The sequence below is a fragment of the Psammomys obesus genome, unplaced genomic scaffold (genome assembly GCF_907164565.1).
Source record: "Psammomys obesus unplaced genomic scaffold, mPsaObe1.curated_primary_1811, whole genome shotgun sequence".
Lineage (NCBI taxonomy): Eukaryota > Metazoa > Chordata > Mammalia > Rodentia > Muridae > Psammomys > Psammomys obesus.
The window spans coordinates 4,256,751-4,273,259 of record NW_026596069.1 but is presented as its reverse complement, the minus strand read 5'-3'; the positions used below and the strand labels follow the sequence as shown (position 1 = coordinate 4,273,259).

The following is a 16,509-nucleotide window of genomic DNA, read 5'->3' as shown; positions in this document are numbered from 1 at the left end:
TTTGGCCCCAGAGGTGCTTCTGGGAAGTTGAGCGCGGACCTTCACTTTGCCGGCTTCTGAGGCACGGCCCTTGTTTATAGCCGGCGCTTCCTAGTCGAAGCGTCCGCGCCCGCCGCTGCCGACTCCTCGGACTCTCCGACGCAGGAGCGCCGCGCCGCCCGGGGAGGTCACCCCGTCAGGGAGGGCGTGACACTCCGCCAGGGAGGTCGTGACGGGGGCGGCGCGTGGCGTGGACCCTCCCCGCCGAGAGCCCGCCCGCCATGGACTCGGAGTACTACGGCGGTGACCAGTCAGGTGGGTCGGGACGGGAAGAACCGGGCCGTGGCTCGGGCTCCGAAGAGCTGGGGAGAGGGACCGCAGGGTGAGGTGTCCCCTCTTGCCTCCCTAGGTTGGGGCGGGACCGGGGAGAGGGAACTCTTTTTTTTTTCCCTCTCTCCCCCCCACCCCCTCAGGGTTTCTCCGTGTAGCTCTGGCTGCTCTGGAACTTGCTCTGTAGACCAGGCTGGCCTCGAACTGACAGAGGTCCGCCTGCCTCTGCCTCCCGAGTGCTGGCATCACAGGTGTGCGCCACCACCGCCTGGCCGAGAGGGGAACTCTTAAGGGAATCTGTCTTCCTGGTCTACGAAGGCTTTTTGGCTCAAAGTTGTCACTTTCTCTACCAGAGAAGAGATAGGTCCTTTTAAGGGAATTGTCAGGAGTTGGGTTTTCCCAGGATCCTAAGACACTGTCCGATGGAGGACAGGAATCCTTTGTAGACTTAGGGCTAGTTTAATTTCTTCTGTAATATTGGCTTCCCAGGAAGAAAGCGCAGGAGCCTTAAGTATACACATGTATTTTAAAGCAGGGAAAGAGTCTCTGGTACTTTCGTGCCGTCCACACTCAATCGGCCCCACAATGCTAGGCACACTAGACATAAAGATGAACAGGACAAGGACCTGGCTGGCTAAAAGAGCTTCTGTGCCGATTTCTTTTGCATTTTCTGTATCAAAAGTACTGTAATAGATGGTTAAGTATTAAGTTGTTTTTCAGTTTTGACTTTGAATTTGTAATGACAACAGTGGTGATAACAGACTCTGTTATCCTAATGTTTTGCCTAATTCCTCCTGTTTTGCCCTAAACATTTTTAAAAAAATGTTTTCAAAGTATTTTTCAGTTCATTGACATTCTAAAATTAAGTTCAAAAGTTAATTCCGTGTGACATGGTGTGTAGGCTGTGTTACAAGGAACATTGAGGTAGCAAAAAGATAGCAGTCCCTAACACACACACACCCTGTTCTTCTGGCTGTTTTGATTGTTGTTGATGTGGTATGGTGTTTTTTGAGACAGTCTCACTCTGTAGCTCTGACTGGCCTTGAACTCAGTTTGTAGACCAAGCGGGCCTGTAATCTACAGAGATCAGCCTGCCTCCACTTCACCAGTGCTAGGGCTAAAAGTGTGTGTGTTTAGTTGGTTTTTCATTTTAATTATTCTTGTGTCTGTATTCTTAACTCTAGTTATATTATTTTTTTTTGCCCTTCTGTGATGTTTTCCTATTATTCCAGAATAATAATTTAACTCCTTATCTGCCCTCATCTCTCCTGTCATCCAACACACAATTACTAAACTTTTTGAAACTAATTTTTTATTGTTACTATACAAAGTTTACTTTTGTTTTTGTTTTGAGATAAGGTTTCTCTGTGTAGCCCTGGCTGTTATGGAACTCATTCTGTAGACCGGGCTGGCCTTGAACTCCTGCCTCTGAGTCTTCGTCTTGAGTGCTGGGATTAAAGACATGCACCACCATGCCCAGCTATAGAATATCTCATTAGTATGAAGGTCATTCCATTTTTATCCTGCTTTTTTGTCTTTCTTGTAGTTGACTGTTTCATTTAACATTTATTTGTTTACTTATTTCTTAAACTGCTAATCAAGTCTTAGGTCTTTAAATAGCCCTAAATGCCTCCCAAAGATAATTTCACTTTGTATTTTTAAGGTATTGGTTAAGGTTAGGTGACAGTTCATATTTACTATTCATTCTATAAAATTAAGAGTTTTTACTTCAGTGAACTTATACTATTTCTGGACTGAAGTCCCTCGTGTTCTCCACTCATAAACAAGCATTCCTGTATACCATTCTGGGCTCCAGGGATTAAATTATGAATCAAAAAAGTCCACAGTAAACAAAATTACTTATAGAGTCACATACTGCATTAGAAGGTAGTAAGTGCTCTGGAAAGACAGACACTAAAAAAAAAAAAAAGAAAAAAACAAAAAACCCAGCTATTATTGAGATGATTTTTGGGTTGACAAGTTGACAGTTAGTGGTTTTTCTAGGCTTCACCTTAATGGAATATTTTCACTGCTGTGTGCCACGTCACATGGTAATAGCTGTTAGTGTTTGAATACTCTACTGCTGTTCAGAACATTTGCATCAGTAGCTATGCTTCTGCAAAAAGTAGGAAATTCGGGTCTGATGTTAGGTGTGCCCATCTTAGTTGTAGCTGTTCATTTAACTTTCAGCATAAACATTGTTGTAGATGTTGTCCATCTTGTACTCTGAGTGAGGCTTTGTCTTGTCTTAGCAGATGATGGTGGTGCCACCCCAGTGCAGGACGAGCGGGACTCAGGGTCAGGTGAGGACGATGCAAATGAGCAGCACTCCGGATCCGACACTGGAAGTGTACAGCGGCCTTCAGAGGTACCGTGTCTTGAGAAGGCTTTCCTTACACCTCTCTGGCACCTGCTTTGATTAGGAGCTTTAGAGGTTTTAGAGATTGCCACAGCTCTTTTCATCCCTGAAGTGAAAGGGTGTAAATTAGTAGATTATTTAAAAATGTGTAGAGATAGTCCAGTCAGTGGTGATCACAGAGAAAAATGTTGTGTTGGGTCAGATTTCAAATACTAGGCAGTTTTCGGCTATGCCTGTTTATTCAGAGTGTAATGTATTAGCAGGCTTTGCTATCCCTAAATAATACCTGGCATTTGTAGTCAGAAATACCACTTGAAATAGTCGGGAGATATCATTTATTAAAGTTTATGTCAGGAATTAGGCTTGTTTGATCTGTGGCAAGGCCTAGGATTATAACTCAAATGTACTGTTTTGCTGTTTATTTAGGCTTGTTATTGTGTTACTTGGGATTAAACCGAGGGCTTTGCAAATGTGCTAGGAAAGTAAACACTATACCATTGAGCTAGCTTCTACTTTTTATTAGAGTTATCTGAGTGGGAGCTAGGCATGCCATGATGTGGAAGTTAGGGCAGCTTGCAGGAATTAGTTCTCTCCTTTCACCAAGAGGGTTCTGAGGATTGAATTTAGGTTTTCTGTAACCATTTAAATTCTACTTATACCAGTAAAGGCAGGAGGTATAAACTGAGGTTGAAACCTGCTAGCTCAGTGAGGTAGCTTTATTTTCTGAAATATATATAAAAGTACCTATTTACAAGCCTGATTCTACAACTCAACTGCTGGCTCTTTAGAAATCTTTCTATCTGTGTCATTCTACCCTGCTAGTCTGCCTTTTTCTTGAGCTTCTCGGGATCTTCTAAACCTAAGAGGGCTACTTAGCTTTCTTTTGTAGAATTCTGTTTTACCCATGTCCTGCCACAGCTGTTTCCCTGCTCCTGTAAATCTAAAGAGAGGATCTCTATCTCTTACCCGGAGCTCCTTAAAAATGCTCTCGCAAACTTAAATAAGGACCACTGTTAAAAACCCAATTGCTTAAAAGAAGTCTGTACCTTTTCCCCTTACACCGTTGGCAGGTTGAGCCATCATGGTATGGGGCTCTAAGCCAAGTCAGGGTAGCTCAAGGCTACCAAGCAAAGACCACAAGACCTCTTCCCAAGCAGCTTGCCTATGGAACTTTGCATTCTTTTTTTTTTTTTTAATTTATTTATTTTTATTTTATGTGCATTGGTGTTTTGCCTGCATGTATGTGTGAGGGTGTCAGTTCTCGGGGTTTCAGACAGTTGTAAGCTGCCATGTAAGTGCTGGGAATTGAACCTGGGTCCTTTAGGAAGAGCAGTCAGTGCTTTTAACCACTGAGCTATGTCTCCAGCCCAAACTTTCCGTTCTTTTTAACATTCTTATCTATGGAGGCTTTTAGAGAAACACCCAGATTGCATCTCTTTGGGACATAGCTAACTGCATTTGACAAACACAATAGCTATTTGGGCCTTTATATTTTGCTAACAATTAGGTTTTCTATGTACAATAATCAAATATCGTGTAACAATTACCAGCTTTAGTGGCAAGTGCATTTACCGATGGCGCCATCTCAACATCTCTTTTTATTTTTAAGGCAGAGTCTCGCTAAATTGCCTAGGATAGAGCCTTGTCCTCTGTAACGCAAACTGCTCTTGAACTTTTGATTCTTCTCGGATTACAAGCAGCCTCCTGTGCAGCTGGGATTACAAGCATGTATAACCATACTTAATGGCAAATGTGATTTTAAAAGCTGTTTTAGTTTAATAACCGAATAGTGGTGAATTATGTATATATTTAACATTTGTCCTAAATATTTTTGAAGCTACTTAATGTACCTTCCTAGTCATATAGCCTTTTTTAGTATTAACATGAAACTAACTTTGCAGTAAATCAGCATGTCTTTGGTAGCTATACACTGAAAGAAATAGGAATGTTAAAGGTCAATAGATTTTCAAAGAATTTTATGACTGACATTTTTATTACATAAGGTAGAAGACTGTCCAATTTTAAGTAGTAGATATGTCTTAGAAATTGTATTAAATTGTATTGTTTATATATATGTTATATATATGTCATGTTATTTTTCAGTTTATACATTCACATCATTAATTTATTTATGTGTATCATGCTTTGGACATACCCATAACTAAAAATCAAAATCCCATTGTTGGGTTAATTTTCCAGTAGAAAGAGAAAGACAAACTATATAAATATCTTTAATTGTGTAGTCTGTTAGAAAGTGACAAATGGAGAGAAAGAACAAAATTGGAGCAATGTAGGGTACAAAGATGGGAGGTAGTATTCCATGTTGAGCAGGTCCATGTAGGACCTATGTAAAAGGGAAAGTTGGGGAAGGATGTCAAGGTGATAGCCATTTAGGCATGTGTCTGTAGGGAAGGAACATTCCCACCATTGATTTCAAGTGGTAGTGTGTTTAAAGTCTTCAAGGGACACTAAGGAGCAAGTACAGGGATTGTAAGCTGTAGGGCATGGGAGGTCAGCAAATTACAGGTTCTAGAATGGCTTGTTGTTTAGGTGCTTTGATGTCATACAGTGTTTCAGAAGCTCTTGAATAAGTTCTAGTTTTAAGTAATGACAGGTGTGAATTATTACTAGTGTAGGGATTGAGAGTATGGCTCAGTGGTTAGAAGTACCTGCTGCTCTTCCAAAGGACCCAAGTTCAGTGGGCAGTACCTGTGTCAGGAGTATCTCTAGCTTAAGAAATCTGGCACCCTTTTCTGGCCTCTACAGTTTGTGTGTGTGTGTGTGTGTGTGTGTGTGTGTGTGTGTGTGTGTGTGTTTGAATTTTATTTTATTTATTTTATTTTTTATATATGTGGTTGCTTCCATGTATATCCAGGCATCATATGTATGCCTGGTGCCTTCAGAAGCCAGAAGGAGTCATTACGGCCCCTGGAACTGGAGTTACAGACAGTTCTAAGTGGGCAAGTGGGTACTAAGGATTGAACCTGTGTCCCCTGGAAGAGTGGCTTATGCTCTTAGCTGCTGAGCCATCTCTCCATGTCCCTAAAAGTAAAATGTTAAAACAGAATTATTAATAGTGTAAGGTTGTTGTTTTTTTTTTTTTTTCTCATCTTTTTGTGTGTGTGTGTATGGGTGTTTTGGCTACATGTATGTCTGTGCACTGAGTGTGTGCCTGGTACCTGTAGAAGCTTGAAGAGGGTGTCAAATCTCCTGAGACTGGAGTTGCAGACAGATGTGACCCAGCATGTGGATGTTGGGAATTGAACCCAGGTCTTCTGAAAGAACAGTCAGTGAGTGCTCTTGGCTGCTGAACCATCTTTAATTTTCCACCTTGGGACAGCATTAACTGTCAACTTAAAACTTGTTAAAGTAGCCATCTCATAGCCTCATACTTAGTGGTAAACATTGACAATACGTATCCTAAATATGTATTAACACGTGTCCTAAATATGTACTAACACGTGTCCTAAATATGTAAATGTTTGTGTGGAAAACTTGGAAATTAAATCATTTTAAAGAAAGATGTTAAGACCAAGATACTGCTGTCTCAGAAGTAGCCTGTAGAGATTATTTCTCCCACACATATAAATTCTATATATCTTTTAAGTTACTTAAGATTTGTATATTTTGTGTCTGTATGTTATTTTATCTCTTTGCTTAAGATAACATATTAAGTATTTCACCATGTCATTAAGAATCTCACGAAGAATAATTTTAATGATTTCATAATACAGATATAGCAGTATGTGTCAGTACAGTATGTGACCATAGAAACTGATCCCAGGACTCTGTGCCTCATCCCTGCCATCTGAAACCCAAATCAAAGATGTTCACATTGCTTATTACAAATGACACAAGGGATAGGGGCATATAATTCAGTGGTAGAGTGTGTTCTTGATATTCATGAAGCCTTAAGTGGCTATGGTTTAGACCCCAGGCTATTCTGTGGCTCAAGTGTCTGTTATTAACTTTGACATTACATTGTGCAAAATTTATTCTTTCCAGACAGGCAGATGGAAAAGGAAAGCTTCAGGTGAGGAGTATTTTTTACCAAGCTTCTTGGCTGCCAAGTTTGATAAAAAGGGAAAGTGATTAAAAATAAAGGACACAGCATGTGTAAAGGGCATAGAGGCAGCAGAGTGAAATGAATGGTTCTGTGTCAGAACTAAATTGAGAGTTAGGAGAGGCAGGTAGGAGTTATTTTCCTCATCATAAAATCTGCATATTTGTGTAAAATCAGTTTTTTTATTTATCAGGAGTGTTTGGTTTGACTTTGTAAGGTAGTTTGTGACAGATGGGGATACTCTAAAATGTAGCTTTGTTTTTGTATGTTGTTATGGGAAAAATTGAATTTTTAAAGTGTTGCAATTTTCCCTCTCTGGGAGTTTTACATTGGAAATGTCAGTTAAGGCTGAGAGATGCTCAGCAATTAAGAGGCTAAGGCTCTTAACAGAAAGGTCAGTTATTCCTGTTATGTGCTATAGCCCTTGTCTGTCAGAGCATGATTGCTATTGAATGTGAAATGACAAGATTGTTATGGTGGATAACTGATAGTTATTTATAACTGCAGTGTGAAAGATTGCAAAGAAATCTTAGGATACATACCCCAGAATGCTCAGAGTTTTTTTTGACAGTTCTAAGTGGGAATTTTTTTGCCTTGTTAAGATGAAATTGGACCAGGGATGTTGCTCAGTTGATAAAGTGCATGCCTAGAACATTACAAGCCCCTAAGTGCTGTATAAACTAGATGTAGTTGTGTATGCCTGTAATCCCAACTCTCAGAAAGTAGAAGCAGGAAGGATCAGAAATTCAAGGTCATTTAACCATAGCTACATAGTAAGTTTGAGGCCAGTCTGGGCTAGTTGGGACCCTGTTTGGAAAAAAAAGGATTTTAAAGAAATTTTGCTGACAATTTGTAATGTTTGTTATACTCGTGTCTGATTTCTATTTTTTGAAAAAAAAAAATTAGGTTTTCAGTTATATTGATAAAAATTCTAAAATTTTAAAATATTTTGATAACCTTAAAACCTTTTAGCTGTGTAGTTTCAATTTCTAGAATACAGTCTTTTCAAATTCTATAATGCCTTTGCCTCCTGCTTGGGTCTACTGACTAGTTCTCTTTTTTTCTTTTTGGTTTTGTTTTGGGACAGGGTTGGCCTGGAACTCCACTAGCCTTGTGCTCACAGAGATCTGACCGCTTCTGTCTCTCAGGTTCTGAAATTAAAGATGTGTACCTACATGCCTAGAACTACTCTCTCTTCACTGAAATGATTGCTCTTTTTCTTCCCTCCATGCCACCTAATGGATGAGTGCCCGGATATGTATGAAGCTCATTTTAAAAGTGATAGGACAGGCGGTGGTGGCATATGCCTTTAATTCCAATAGAGGCAGGTGGATCTCTGCCTGTTCTACAGCCTGAGTTCTAGAACAGCCAAGGCTATGCAGAGAAATCCTGTCTTGAAGAAAACAAAAACAAAAAAAAGAACTGGGTAAAGCTGAGTAGTAGACACTTACCCAGCATCCGTGAAGTCCCGAGTTCGGTCTCTAGTACCACAAAAAGAAAAAATATAAAAAGTAAAAATGATAGACAGGTGGTGGTGGTCCACACCTTTAATCCCAGCACTCAAGAAGCGAAGGCAGGCAGATCTCTGTTCGAGGCCAGCATGGGCTACAGAGTGACCAGGACAACCAGGGCTGCACAGAGAAACTCTCTCTTGAACAAACCAAGTGTGTGCATGCATGTCTATACATACCTAAAATACATATATGTATATATACATATATATGTATATATGATAAGAGTCCAGTATGGTAGAAGAAACCCTGTATGTAAAGTTTTAAAATGATAAGAATTCATATGCTGCACAATTATCATATGTAATATCCTTGTAATAGGTGCTTACACCATGTGTTAGGAAATCCAGGTTAGAGGGTAGCAGATATGTTTTGGGAGGGCTACCCAGCTCACGTTGTCTCCTTGTGCTTCTGTTTTCCCTGAATGAGTTAAGTCACATCTCACTTGCTTGGACCAGTTAGCTTGTCCCTCTGGGGTATTTAAGTTTTAGGTTTTGTTTATTTGTTTGTTTTGTTCCCCTCCCCCAAAGGTATCACTTTGTAGCCCTAGATGGCTTCAAACTCACAGAGATCCACCTGTGATTAAAGGTATAGGCCACCCACACAACTAAAATTTAAATTTTTGACATTAAAGCTTTGGATTTAGTGGTTAGAGCTGTGTTGTTTTTATAAAGAAAGAAAAATCCCAAATTGTTTGATTTTACCATTGAAAACTCAGGAGCCAGATGCTGGAGTGAAAACCTGTTACTCAAAGAGGCAGAGAAAACACCCAGCTGACTGACTTTCCTATTCAGCTCACATCCTGAAGAAAAAAGCCAACAACCAATCGCTAAACACCAAATGCCCAAGGCCAAAAGCTTGCTGGCTCAGCTGACAGCCTAGGAGGAAAAGCCAAAGAGCCCCTTCTCCATGCTGTCTTAAATACTCTTCTCTCAAAGCCCCTCTTTTCTACTAGGTCTCTGTCATTTGCTTTGCCTAGGATTAACTTTATTAAATCCTATGTACAGAAAGCTCTTGGATTAAAGGTGTGTACTAAGGCTGAGCCATACCATAATTACCTTTTTACAATAAACAGAAAGTTACTGTATTCAAGATGTGTGTTAGGACTGAGCCACACCAAACAATAAACAGGTTTTTTACAGTTCACAATCTCGGGGTACAAAATAAGATCAAATATCCTGTAACACTGAGTCACACTGTTGATGGTACCTCAGGGAAAAAAACCCTGGAGTTCCTGAGATTTCTGAACTGCTTTGGTCCTTATTCTACACTATTAGCCATTGATCTCACTTTGATTCTGAGAATATTGTTATTTTTATTTATTTATTTTTTTTGGAACTAGCTAGCCTGTAATCGTTTTGATTAATGAGGTGAGTGGTAGATATGTCATGGAATATGTTCAGGAGCCAATTCTGTTTTCCCCTTTGCCTCTTGTTGTTTCCTGAATTCCCTTGACATCCCCTATTGTAATTTCTTTATTCAACCATCACAAACTAAATACAAAAACACATGTCTACACACATTTTACAGCTGTGTGCTTTATTTCATATAGGTTTTCAAGTATCTTGTATGCCTTCATAATGCTGTGTATCATATTATTACATATTGTCTTATGTTTGCCTGACTTCTCTTTAGAAAAATAGATCCTTAGGGCTAGGCCCTGGGAAACAGCCACAGCTTTGATCATAGTAATCATTAAATAAATGTTTATTGAATTAATCATTGTTTGTTTTACATTTTTCTTTTAATCATTCACCAAATATGTGTGTACATTTGCACTAGAAAGCATTCTGTACTCTAATGATAGGCCTCTGTGATGAAAAATTTTTAAATGCTTGCATTTTTAAATGACTTTCTACATAATTTTTCACATACGCTTCTGAAATAGGAATTGTGCTAAGGTGAAAGCATTGTATATTCTTCCTGCAGTCCGGGTATGCATTTGATAAATGCCTGTTTCCTCCATGACAAGGAATCAAGTGTGATGTTGAGTACTTACTAAGAATTTGAGAAAAATTGAGTTCTGAAAAGCTTGCAAGTTTGGAAAGTTTCCTAAACTTGTTATATTTCAGTGTCTATGTGAAGCAGTTAGCATTTCTTTGAAATGCTCTGCTGTTGTGATGGTAATAAAATGAAAAACATTTTTAAGGGCAAATCGAAGCCATCTTTATCCAAGTTTTATGCTAGATTTCTTGGTTTCTCCTTGAGAAATGTATTCATACGGTCCTATAAAGGTCCCATTTCTGAATTGGTTCTAATCCTAGTTGGCTGGAATCCCAATTGTTTGGAAGGCTGTTAACCGGAGACTAGCAAATTCAAGGCCTGCTTGTATTAAAGAGACAGTATCTCAAAATGGGTGTATATGTGGTGGGTGTAAGAATGTAGGCCAAGTGCTAAAGTAATGTCCTAGTATGTGTAAGGTGACGCCGTGTTTACTTCTAATACAAGAAGGGAATCCACTTCTTTCTACATTTGCCTATTAAGAATGTTCAAGGCTCTGAAGAATTATCAGCTTCTAAATCCCCATGGAAAAGTGCTTTTTTGATTGCCAGTTCTGCAATTGTGATACATTCCATGGGTCAAGTAAAATGAAATGATAATAAGCAGATCCCCAGGAACACTTGTGGAGTTACTACCTCGTGTGTATACTCTTTTATAATAGGGATTCCTAATCCATAGCAAGACCACAAGCAGCTAGTTTGTCTCTTTGCCATGGAAATCCCTGAAGAATTCTTCTACAATAATAAAGTACAACCCTATGAAATATGTTGTTATTAAAAAAATATTAGAAATGTTGGACTATAAAATGTTTATTATTAGCCCTAAGATTATCATGGTGGTATTATTTAACTGGCTATCACAAATAGTAAGACACAGATACCTGTTAGTTCATAATTGCCTTATTTACCTTGGGCCCGGCAGATATTTTCCTTATGCTGCCTAAATATCCTCACCATCCATCTCCCAGCCCCCATCCAGTGCCATCCATCTTAATCCTTCTCATCGGTTCTACCTTCCATACATAATCCTTGTATTCTTTATCTGGGCCTTTTTGCACCATTATTGGGAGTCCTTCCTCCAGGCCCACATGATTTCTTCTCCAGGCTAACCCATAGTGGTGTCCTCTTTCCTTTTCTCCTGTCCCTCAGTGCTTCCTGTGATTCTAACTTAAGCCATGCCTACCCCATTCTGCCCTGACCAGGTATAGGCTGTTTAATCAGTCAATCAAATTGTCTTAGACAGGTATACAAAACAAAGATAGGTGTAACCAGATCTTACGTGCCAGTAATTAGTATTGGACCTACCGCCAACAGAAATATTTGGTAGAAGTAACTCCTAGCAAGTGAATATTGTGTGGCTTCACCCAGAAGGACAGAATCCAAGTATTTTCATGAGATCCATAGGAATGGATTCAAAGTTGGGTTCAACCTGAAGTCCTGCTTAAGCATATCTGAGAAACTGACTTTATTTTTAAAGACAAAGTTTCTTTGTACTAGGAATTCTTCATGTTCTAGCTATTTTTCATCATGGCTGTCACTGACCGTTAGTTTTTATGTCTGTTCTTACCCATACTAAGTACTTTCTCCAATTATCTCTATTTTGAAAAAATGTTTCAGAGTATGTTAAGTCCTGACATAATGTCGTGTAGTGGCAGCTGTTACATCTATGCACTTGAAGAGCTAGCTTTTTTACCTTTGGGTGTGTGTTTGTCGTTATTACCTGTGAGCATATGTTCATGTGTAAGTATGTGTAAGTTAGAGGACAACTTAGAGAAATCAGTTCTCCTACTGTGTGGATTTTGGGGATCAAACTCAAGCTATCAGGCTTGACAGCAAGTACCATTCCAATTGAGCCACCCTACTGAGCCCCTAATTACATTTTTTAGGACAAAATACTACTATTATTGAAAATTGAGGTTCCAGAAATAAAGTTGAGGTTCTAGACTGTTGGAGGTACCCTGCTGGTTGAGGGTGCAGTTCTTACCTGGATTGGATAGCGGTTATGAGCTCAGCTCTTAAAGGCAGAACTCCCTCCTCTCGGCGGGGTCCCCTGCTCTCTGTCTGACTTCATCTGGAGAGTGTCTTTAGACACAGACTCTGCTAACCACACTTAATATATGGTCTCTGCTACATCTAATATATGATACAGCTCCCTGCTAGCTCTCCCCTCCCTGCACATTAAATGTTAATTAGGTACTGACATTCTACTCTTATGATAGGAGCATGCTGTATAATGCAAACCAAGCATCCTTGAAGTGCCTAGTTCCAACCAATTATGTACAACTATTCCTGGAGCCCCCCACTCACTCCCCTAGAGGTATATAACGTTTGTTCTCTGGAATTAAAGTTGAACTAGCCATCAGCTGCCCGGGATGTGTGATTCTTGTGTGGCTCTCATTGGCCATTCCAGGCTCGATTCTCATCTCCTGCCACTCCTGACTTCATGGGCTGCTGAGAAGAGGCCCCAGGCAGGAGGAGAACCAACACTAGAGTACTCTAAATCTTAAAATACTTGTATTTGACATGTTTAACAATAATAATATATAATGATATTTTCATTATTTTTATATCACGTTTGTACCGTGAATCTAGTTTCTCTCTGTGTCTATGGTGGTTTACCTTATGGTGGTCTACCATAACGCTCTTCAACACTTAGTCATCAAGTGTTGGCTATTTGGGAAGAAGTAGAACGAATGGCCTTGTTGGGGAAAGTAAGCCACTGGGGCTGGGTTTTGAGGTTTTAAGAGTTTTATGCCATTTCAGATTAGAGCTCTTTACTTCCTGATTGTAGACAGAGATGTGAGCTCTTCAGGTGCTGCTCCAGTGCCTTGTATGCTGCCTGCCACTGATGATGGTGCTGGGATCACAGCAACAGAAAAGTAACTAATACAATGTCTGCAATTCTCTGAAGTCTTGGTATGTAGCATTGGCTGGCCTGGTAATCACTGTATATTCACTCTAGCCTTGAACTTGTAGTTATTCTCTGCCCCCTTAATTCTGGGATTTTAAATATGCTCCACCATGACTAGCTTGAACCTTATTCTGAAAGAGTTACTTGGGAGAAAGGAAGGTGGGCAGGTATTTCAAGTTACATTGTATGTTAGTTTAATTATATTAGTTTTATTCTTAAAACTAAGCCTCAGTTCTCTAGTCACAGATACATGCCTGCCTGCATCTCTCTTTTTTTTTTTTTTTTTTTTTTTTTGCTTTTTTGATAATATTATTGTCCCTCTTGCAATTCCTTCCAGATCTTCTTTCACATCCTTACCCACTCAATTACATGTTCCCTGTCTGTTTCTTATTCCGTTGAGTCCAGTTTGTCTTTGTTAGGGTTTCTGTTTCTTTGAAGAGATGTCATGGCCATGGCAACTCTTACATAAAGAAAAACATTTAATTGGGGCTGGCTTACAGTTCAGAGGTTTAGTCCATTATTGTCACAGTGGGACGCATGGCAACATGTAGGCAGATGTGGTATTGGAGAGGTAGCTGAGAGTTCTACATCTAGATCCACAGGCAGTAGGGAGAGAAAGTGACACTGGGCCTGTCTGGAGCATCTGAAACCTCAAAGCCCACCACCCAGTTACAGACTTCCTCCAGTAAAGCCACATCTACTCTAACAAGGCCACACCTCCTAAGAGTTTATGGGGAACATTTTCAGTCAAACCACCACACCTGCCTGCTACTAGATATGGGACCTCCTCTGGGGTATGATCAATATACCAAATGTTTATTAATGAAAACTAACTTTCTTCCAGGAGCTATCAAATGCCAGTATCTCCTCAACTCCACAGTGGGACTTATACTTCCTTCCCCTCCTCCATCCATGCTAGAATTTCCAGCTTGAGCTTTTGTAGGTCTTGTGTATGCTGTCAAAATTGTGGGTTCAATTGTTTTGTGCCCTGTTGTGTCTGGAAATTTCCTTGGAGTCATTTACCACCTCTATAAACTTTCTGTTCCCTCTTTCCATAGATCCATGAGTCTTGAGAGGAGAGATATGATTGGGAAACATCCCATTTAGGGCTGAGCAATCCAAAATCTTTATATTTTCTACCAATTGACCAGTTGTGGGTCTCTGTTAATTTTCATCTATTACTAGAAGGGTTGAATGATATGTATTGATATATGGGTTTAGCAATAGTCATTAGGAATCATTGTAGTGCTATATTCATTTTTTGGAATGATGGTAATAGGTTTTCCTAACCTAACTTCATAATTTACCTAGCCATAGTCTCTTGGTCTTGTTGACAGTATAAGGTATGTATGCCATCTCATGGAGCAGGCCTTAAATAAAATTCAAAAAAGAGGTAGTTGGTTACTCCTAGAGCATTTGTGCCATACTAATCATTGCGCATATCTTACCAGGCAGGTCATTATTGTAGCTAGGTAAGTGAGGCCAATGCTTACTTTTCTCCTCTGATAGCAGGCATAATACCTTTCATCATTATGAAAGCAAGCCAATAGGGATGAAGCATCCAGATGAGTACCGATAAATTCTCCATGTTCTATGGCTACAGTATATAGGTCTTCAGCAATAGGAACTCACCATCATGTTCTAGTAGCATTGACAATAACCTATAATGTTGGGAGGAATTTCTCAAAAAAGATGTATCCTGTTCTTGGTACTGAGTTTTTCATTTGGTTTGGGTATTGCCATGCTATTATATGGTAGTTCCATTTAAACTCTTCTTTATATGTGTATGCATTTTAGAAAGTTTGTACACTAGTAGGTTTTCATAGGACTTTTTCTAAAAGCCTTTAGTATTAGTTATCCCTTCCCATATTTTTTCCTCTACCCTTCCTTTTCATTCTGTACCCCTCTAATTTCTCTCTTTTTCCTCTCCCTCTCTCCCTTCCCCCCTCTCTCTTGCTGTCTGCACACACTCACAAACACTTGCACGTGACCTGCTACTTTGTAGCCTAGGCTGTTGTCAAACTGATCCCTCCTGTCAGCTTCCTGGGTTCTGACATTATAGGTTTGTGTCACAGTCCTTATTTATGTGAAAGCCTGTTTTCTTTACATGAGAAGTACTATTGTGAAGAGAAAGTGAACCAACAGGAAATAGCCAATCATAATGTTTGCTCTTAATAGATGCTTTGAAAATAGTAACTGCTGGGCAGCGGTGGCATATGCCTTTAATCCCAGCGCTCGAAGAAGAGGCAGGCTGATCTCTGAATTTGAGGCCAGCCTGGTCTACAGAATGAGTTCCAGGACAGCCAAGGCTACACAGAGAAACCCTGACTCGAACCCCCCCCCCAAAAAAAAATAGTAACTACTTTTTTTGTTGAGATTTCATGGCTAACAATATATGCTGTTTAACCATTTGAATAATTAAAGTTTTAATAGTAAAGCTATTTTCCCGTTAAAATAATGTCAATTTCATAAAACTTGGGATTATACTTTTGTGAGAATTTTCGTTGTATGTTTGCTTTTTTGGGTAACCAGAATTATGTGAGGAATTAAGGCTCTGTTTTTAAAAACAGAGACCCCCTACATCCAGGAGTGTGCTCTCCAGATTTGATTATACTTCTCTTTGGGGGCCAAACTGGTCTTAGTTTAAAGTGATGGTTTTTTATAAGTATAGGATGAAAAAAATCTTTAAGTATGCCCATATTCCTACAAAATTTTAAAAAATGCTAAAAATTTTAAGGCTTCACTACCCTTTTTTTTGACATTACTAATTTTTTCTAACTTTTTCAGAATGAAACTAGTGATCGAGAAGATGGCTTGACCAAGAGACATAATGGAACAGACTCTGAGAATGATGAGCCCTCCAATCTTAATGCCAGTGACTCTGAAAGTGAGGAGCTTCACAGGCCAAAGGACAGTGACTCTGAATCTGAGGAACATGCAGAGTCTCCTGCCAGTGACTCTGAAAATGACGACGTCAACCAGCATGGGAGCGACTCTGACAATGAAGAGCTTCTTAATGGCCACGCAAGTGACTCTGAAAAGGAAGAGGTTAGAAAACATGTGGCCAGTGACTCTGAGGCTGAGGATGCTCTGCAGCCTCAGGTCAGCGAGTCTGACAGTGAAGATCCCCCAAGACCCGAAGCCAGTGACTCAGAAAACGAGGAGCCTCCTAAACCTCGGATCAGTGACTCGGAAAGTGAGGAGCTCCCCAAACCTCGGATCAGTGACTCAGAAAGTGAGGATCCTCCAAGACCTCAGGCTAGTGATTCGGAAAGTGAGGAGCTCCCCAAACCCCGAGTCAGCGACTCGGAAAGTGAGGATCCCCCAAGGCCCCAGGCCAGTGACTCTGAAAGTGA

The 16,509-nt window shown here is 39.9% G+C and overlaps 1 protein-coding gene across 2 annotated transcripts in view; it reads left to right on the top strand.

Annotated features, from left to right (window-relative positions):
• Window positions 1-16,509, top strand: part of Iws1 (interacts with SUPT6H, CTD assembly factor 1) — a 48,450-nt gene continuing 31,941 nt past the window's right edge. For both annotated transcript variants that reach the window (XM_055625483.1, XM_055625484.1), the window contains exons 1-3: window positions 1-294; window positions 2,565-2,677; window positions 15,941-16,509. The exon at window positions 15,941-16,509 is cut by the window's right edge and continues 365 nt beyond it. In XM_055625483.1, the coding sequence (XP_055481458.1) occupies window positions 261-294; window positions 2,565-2,677; window positions 15,941-16,509 (716 nt within the window). In that variant the 5' untranslated portion in view covers window positions 1-260. The remainder of the gene's footprint in view (window positions 295-2,564; window positions 2,678-15,940) is intronic.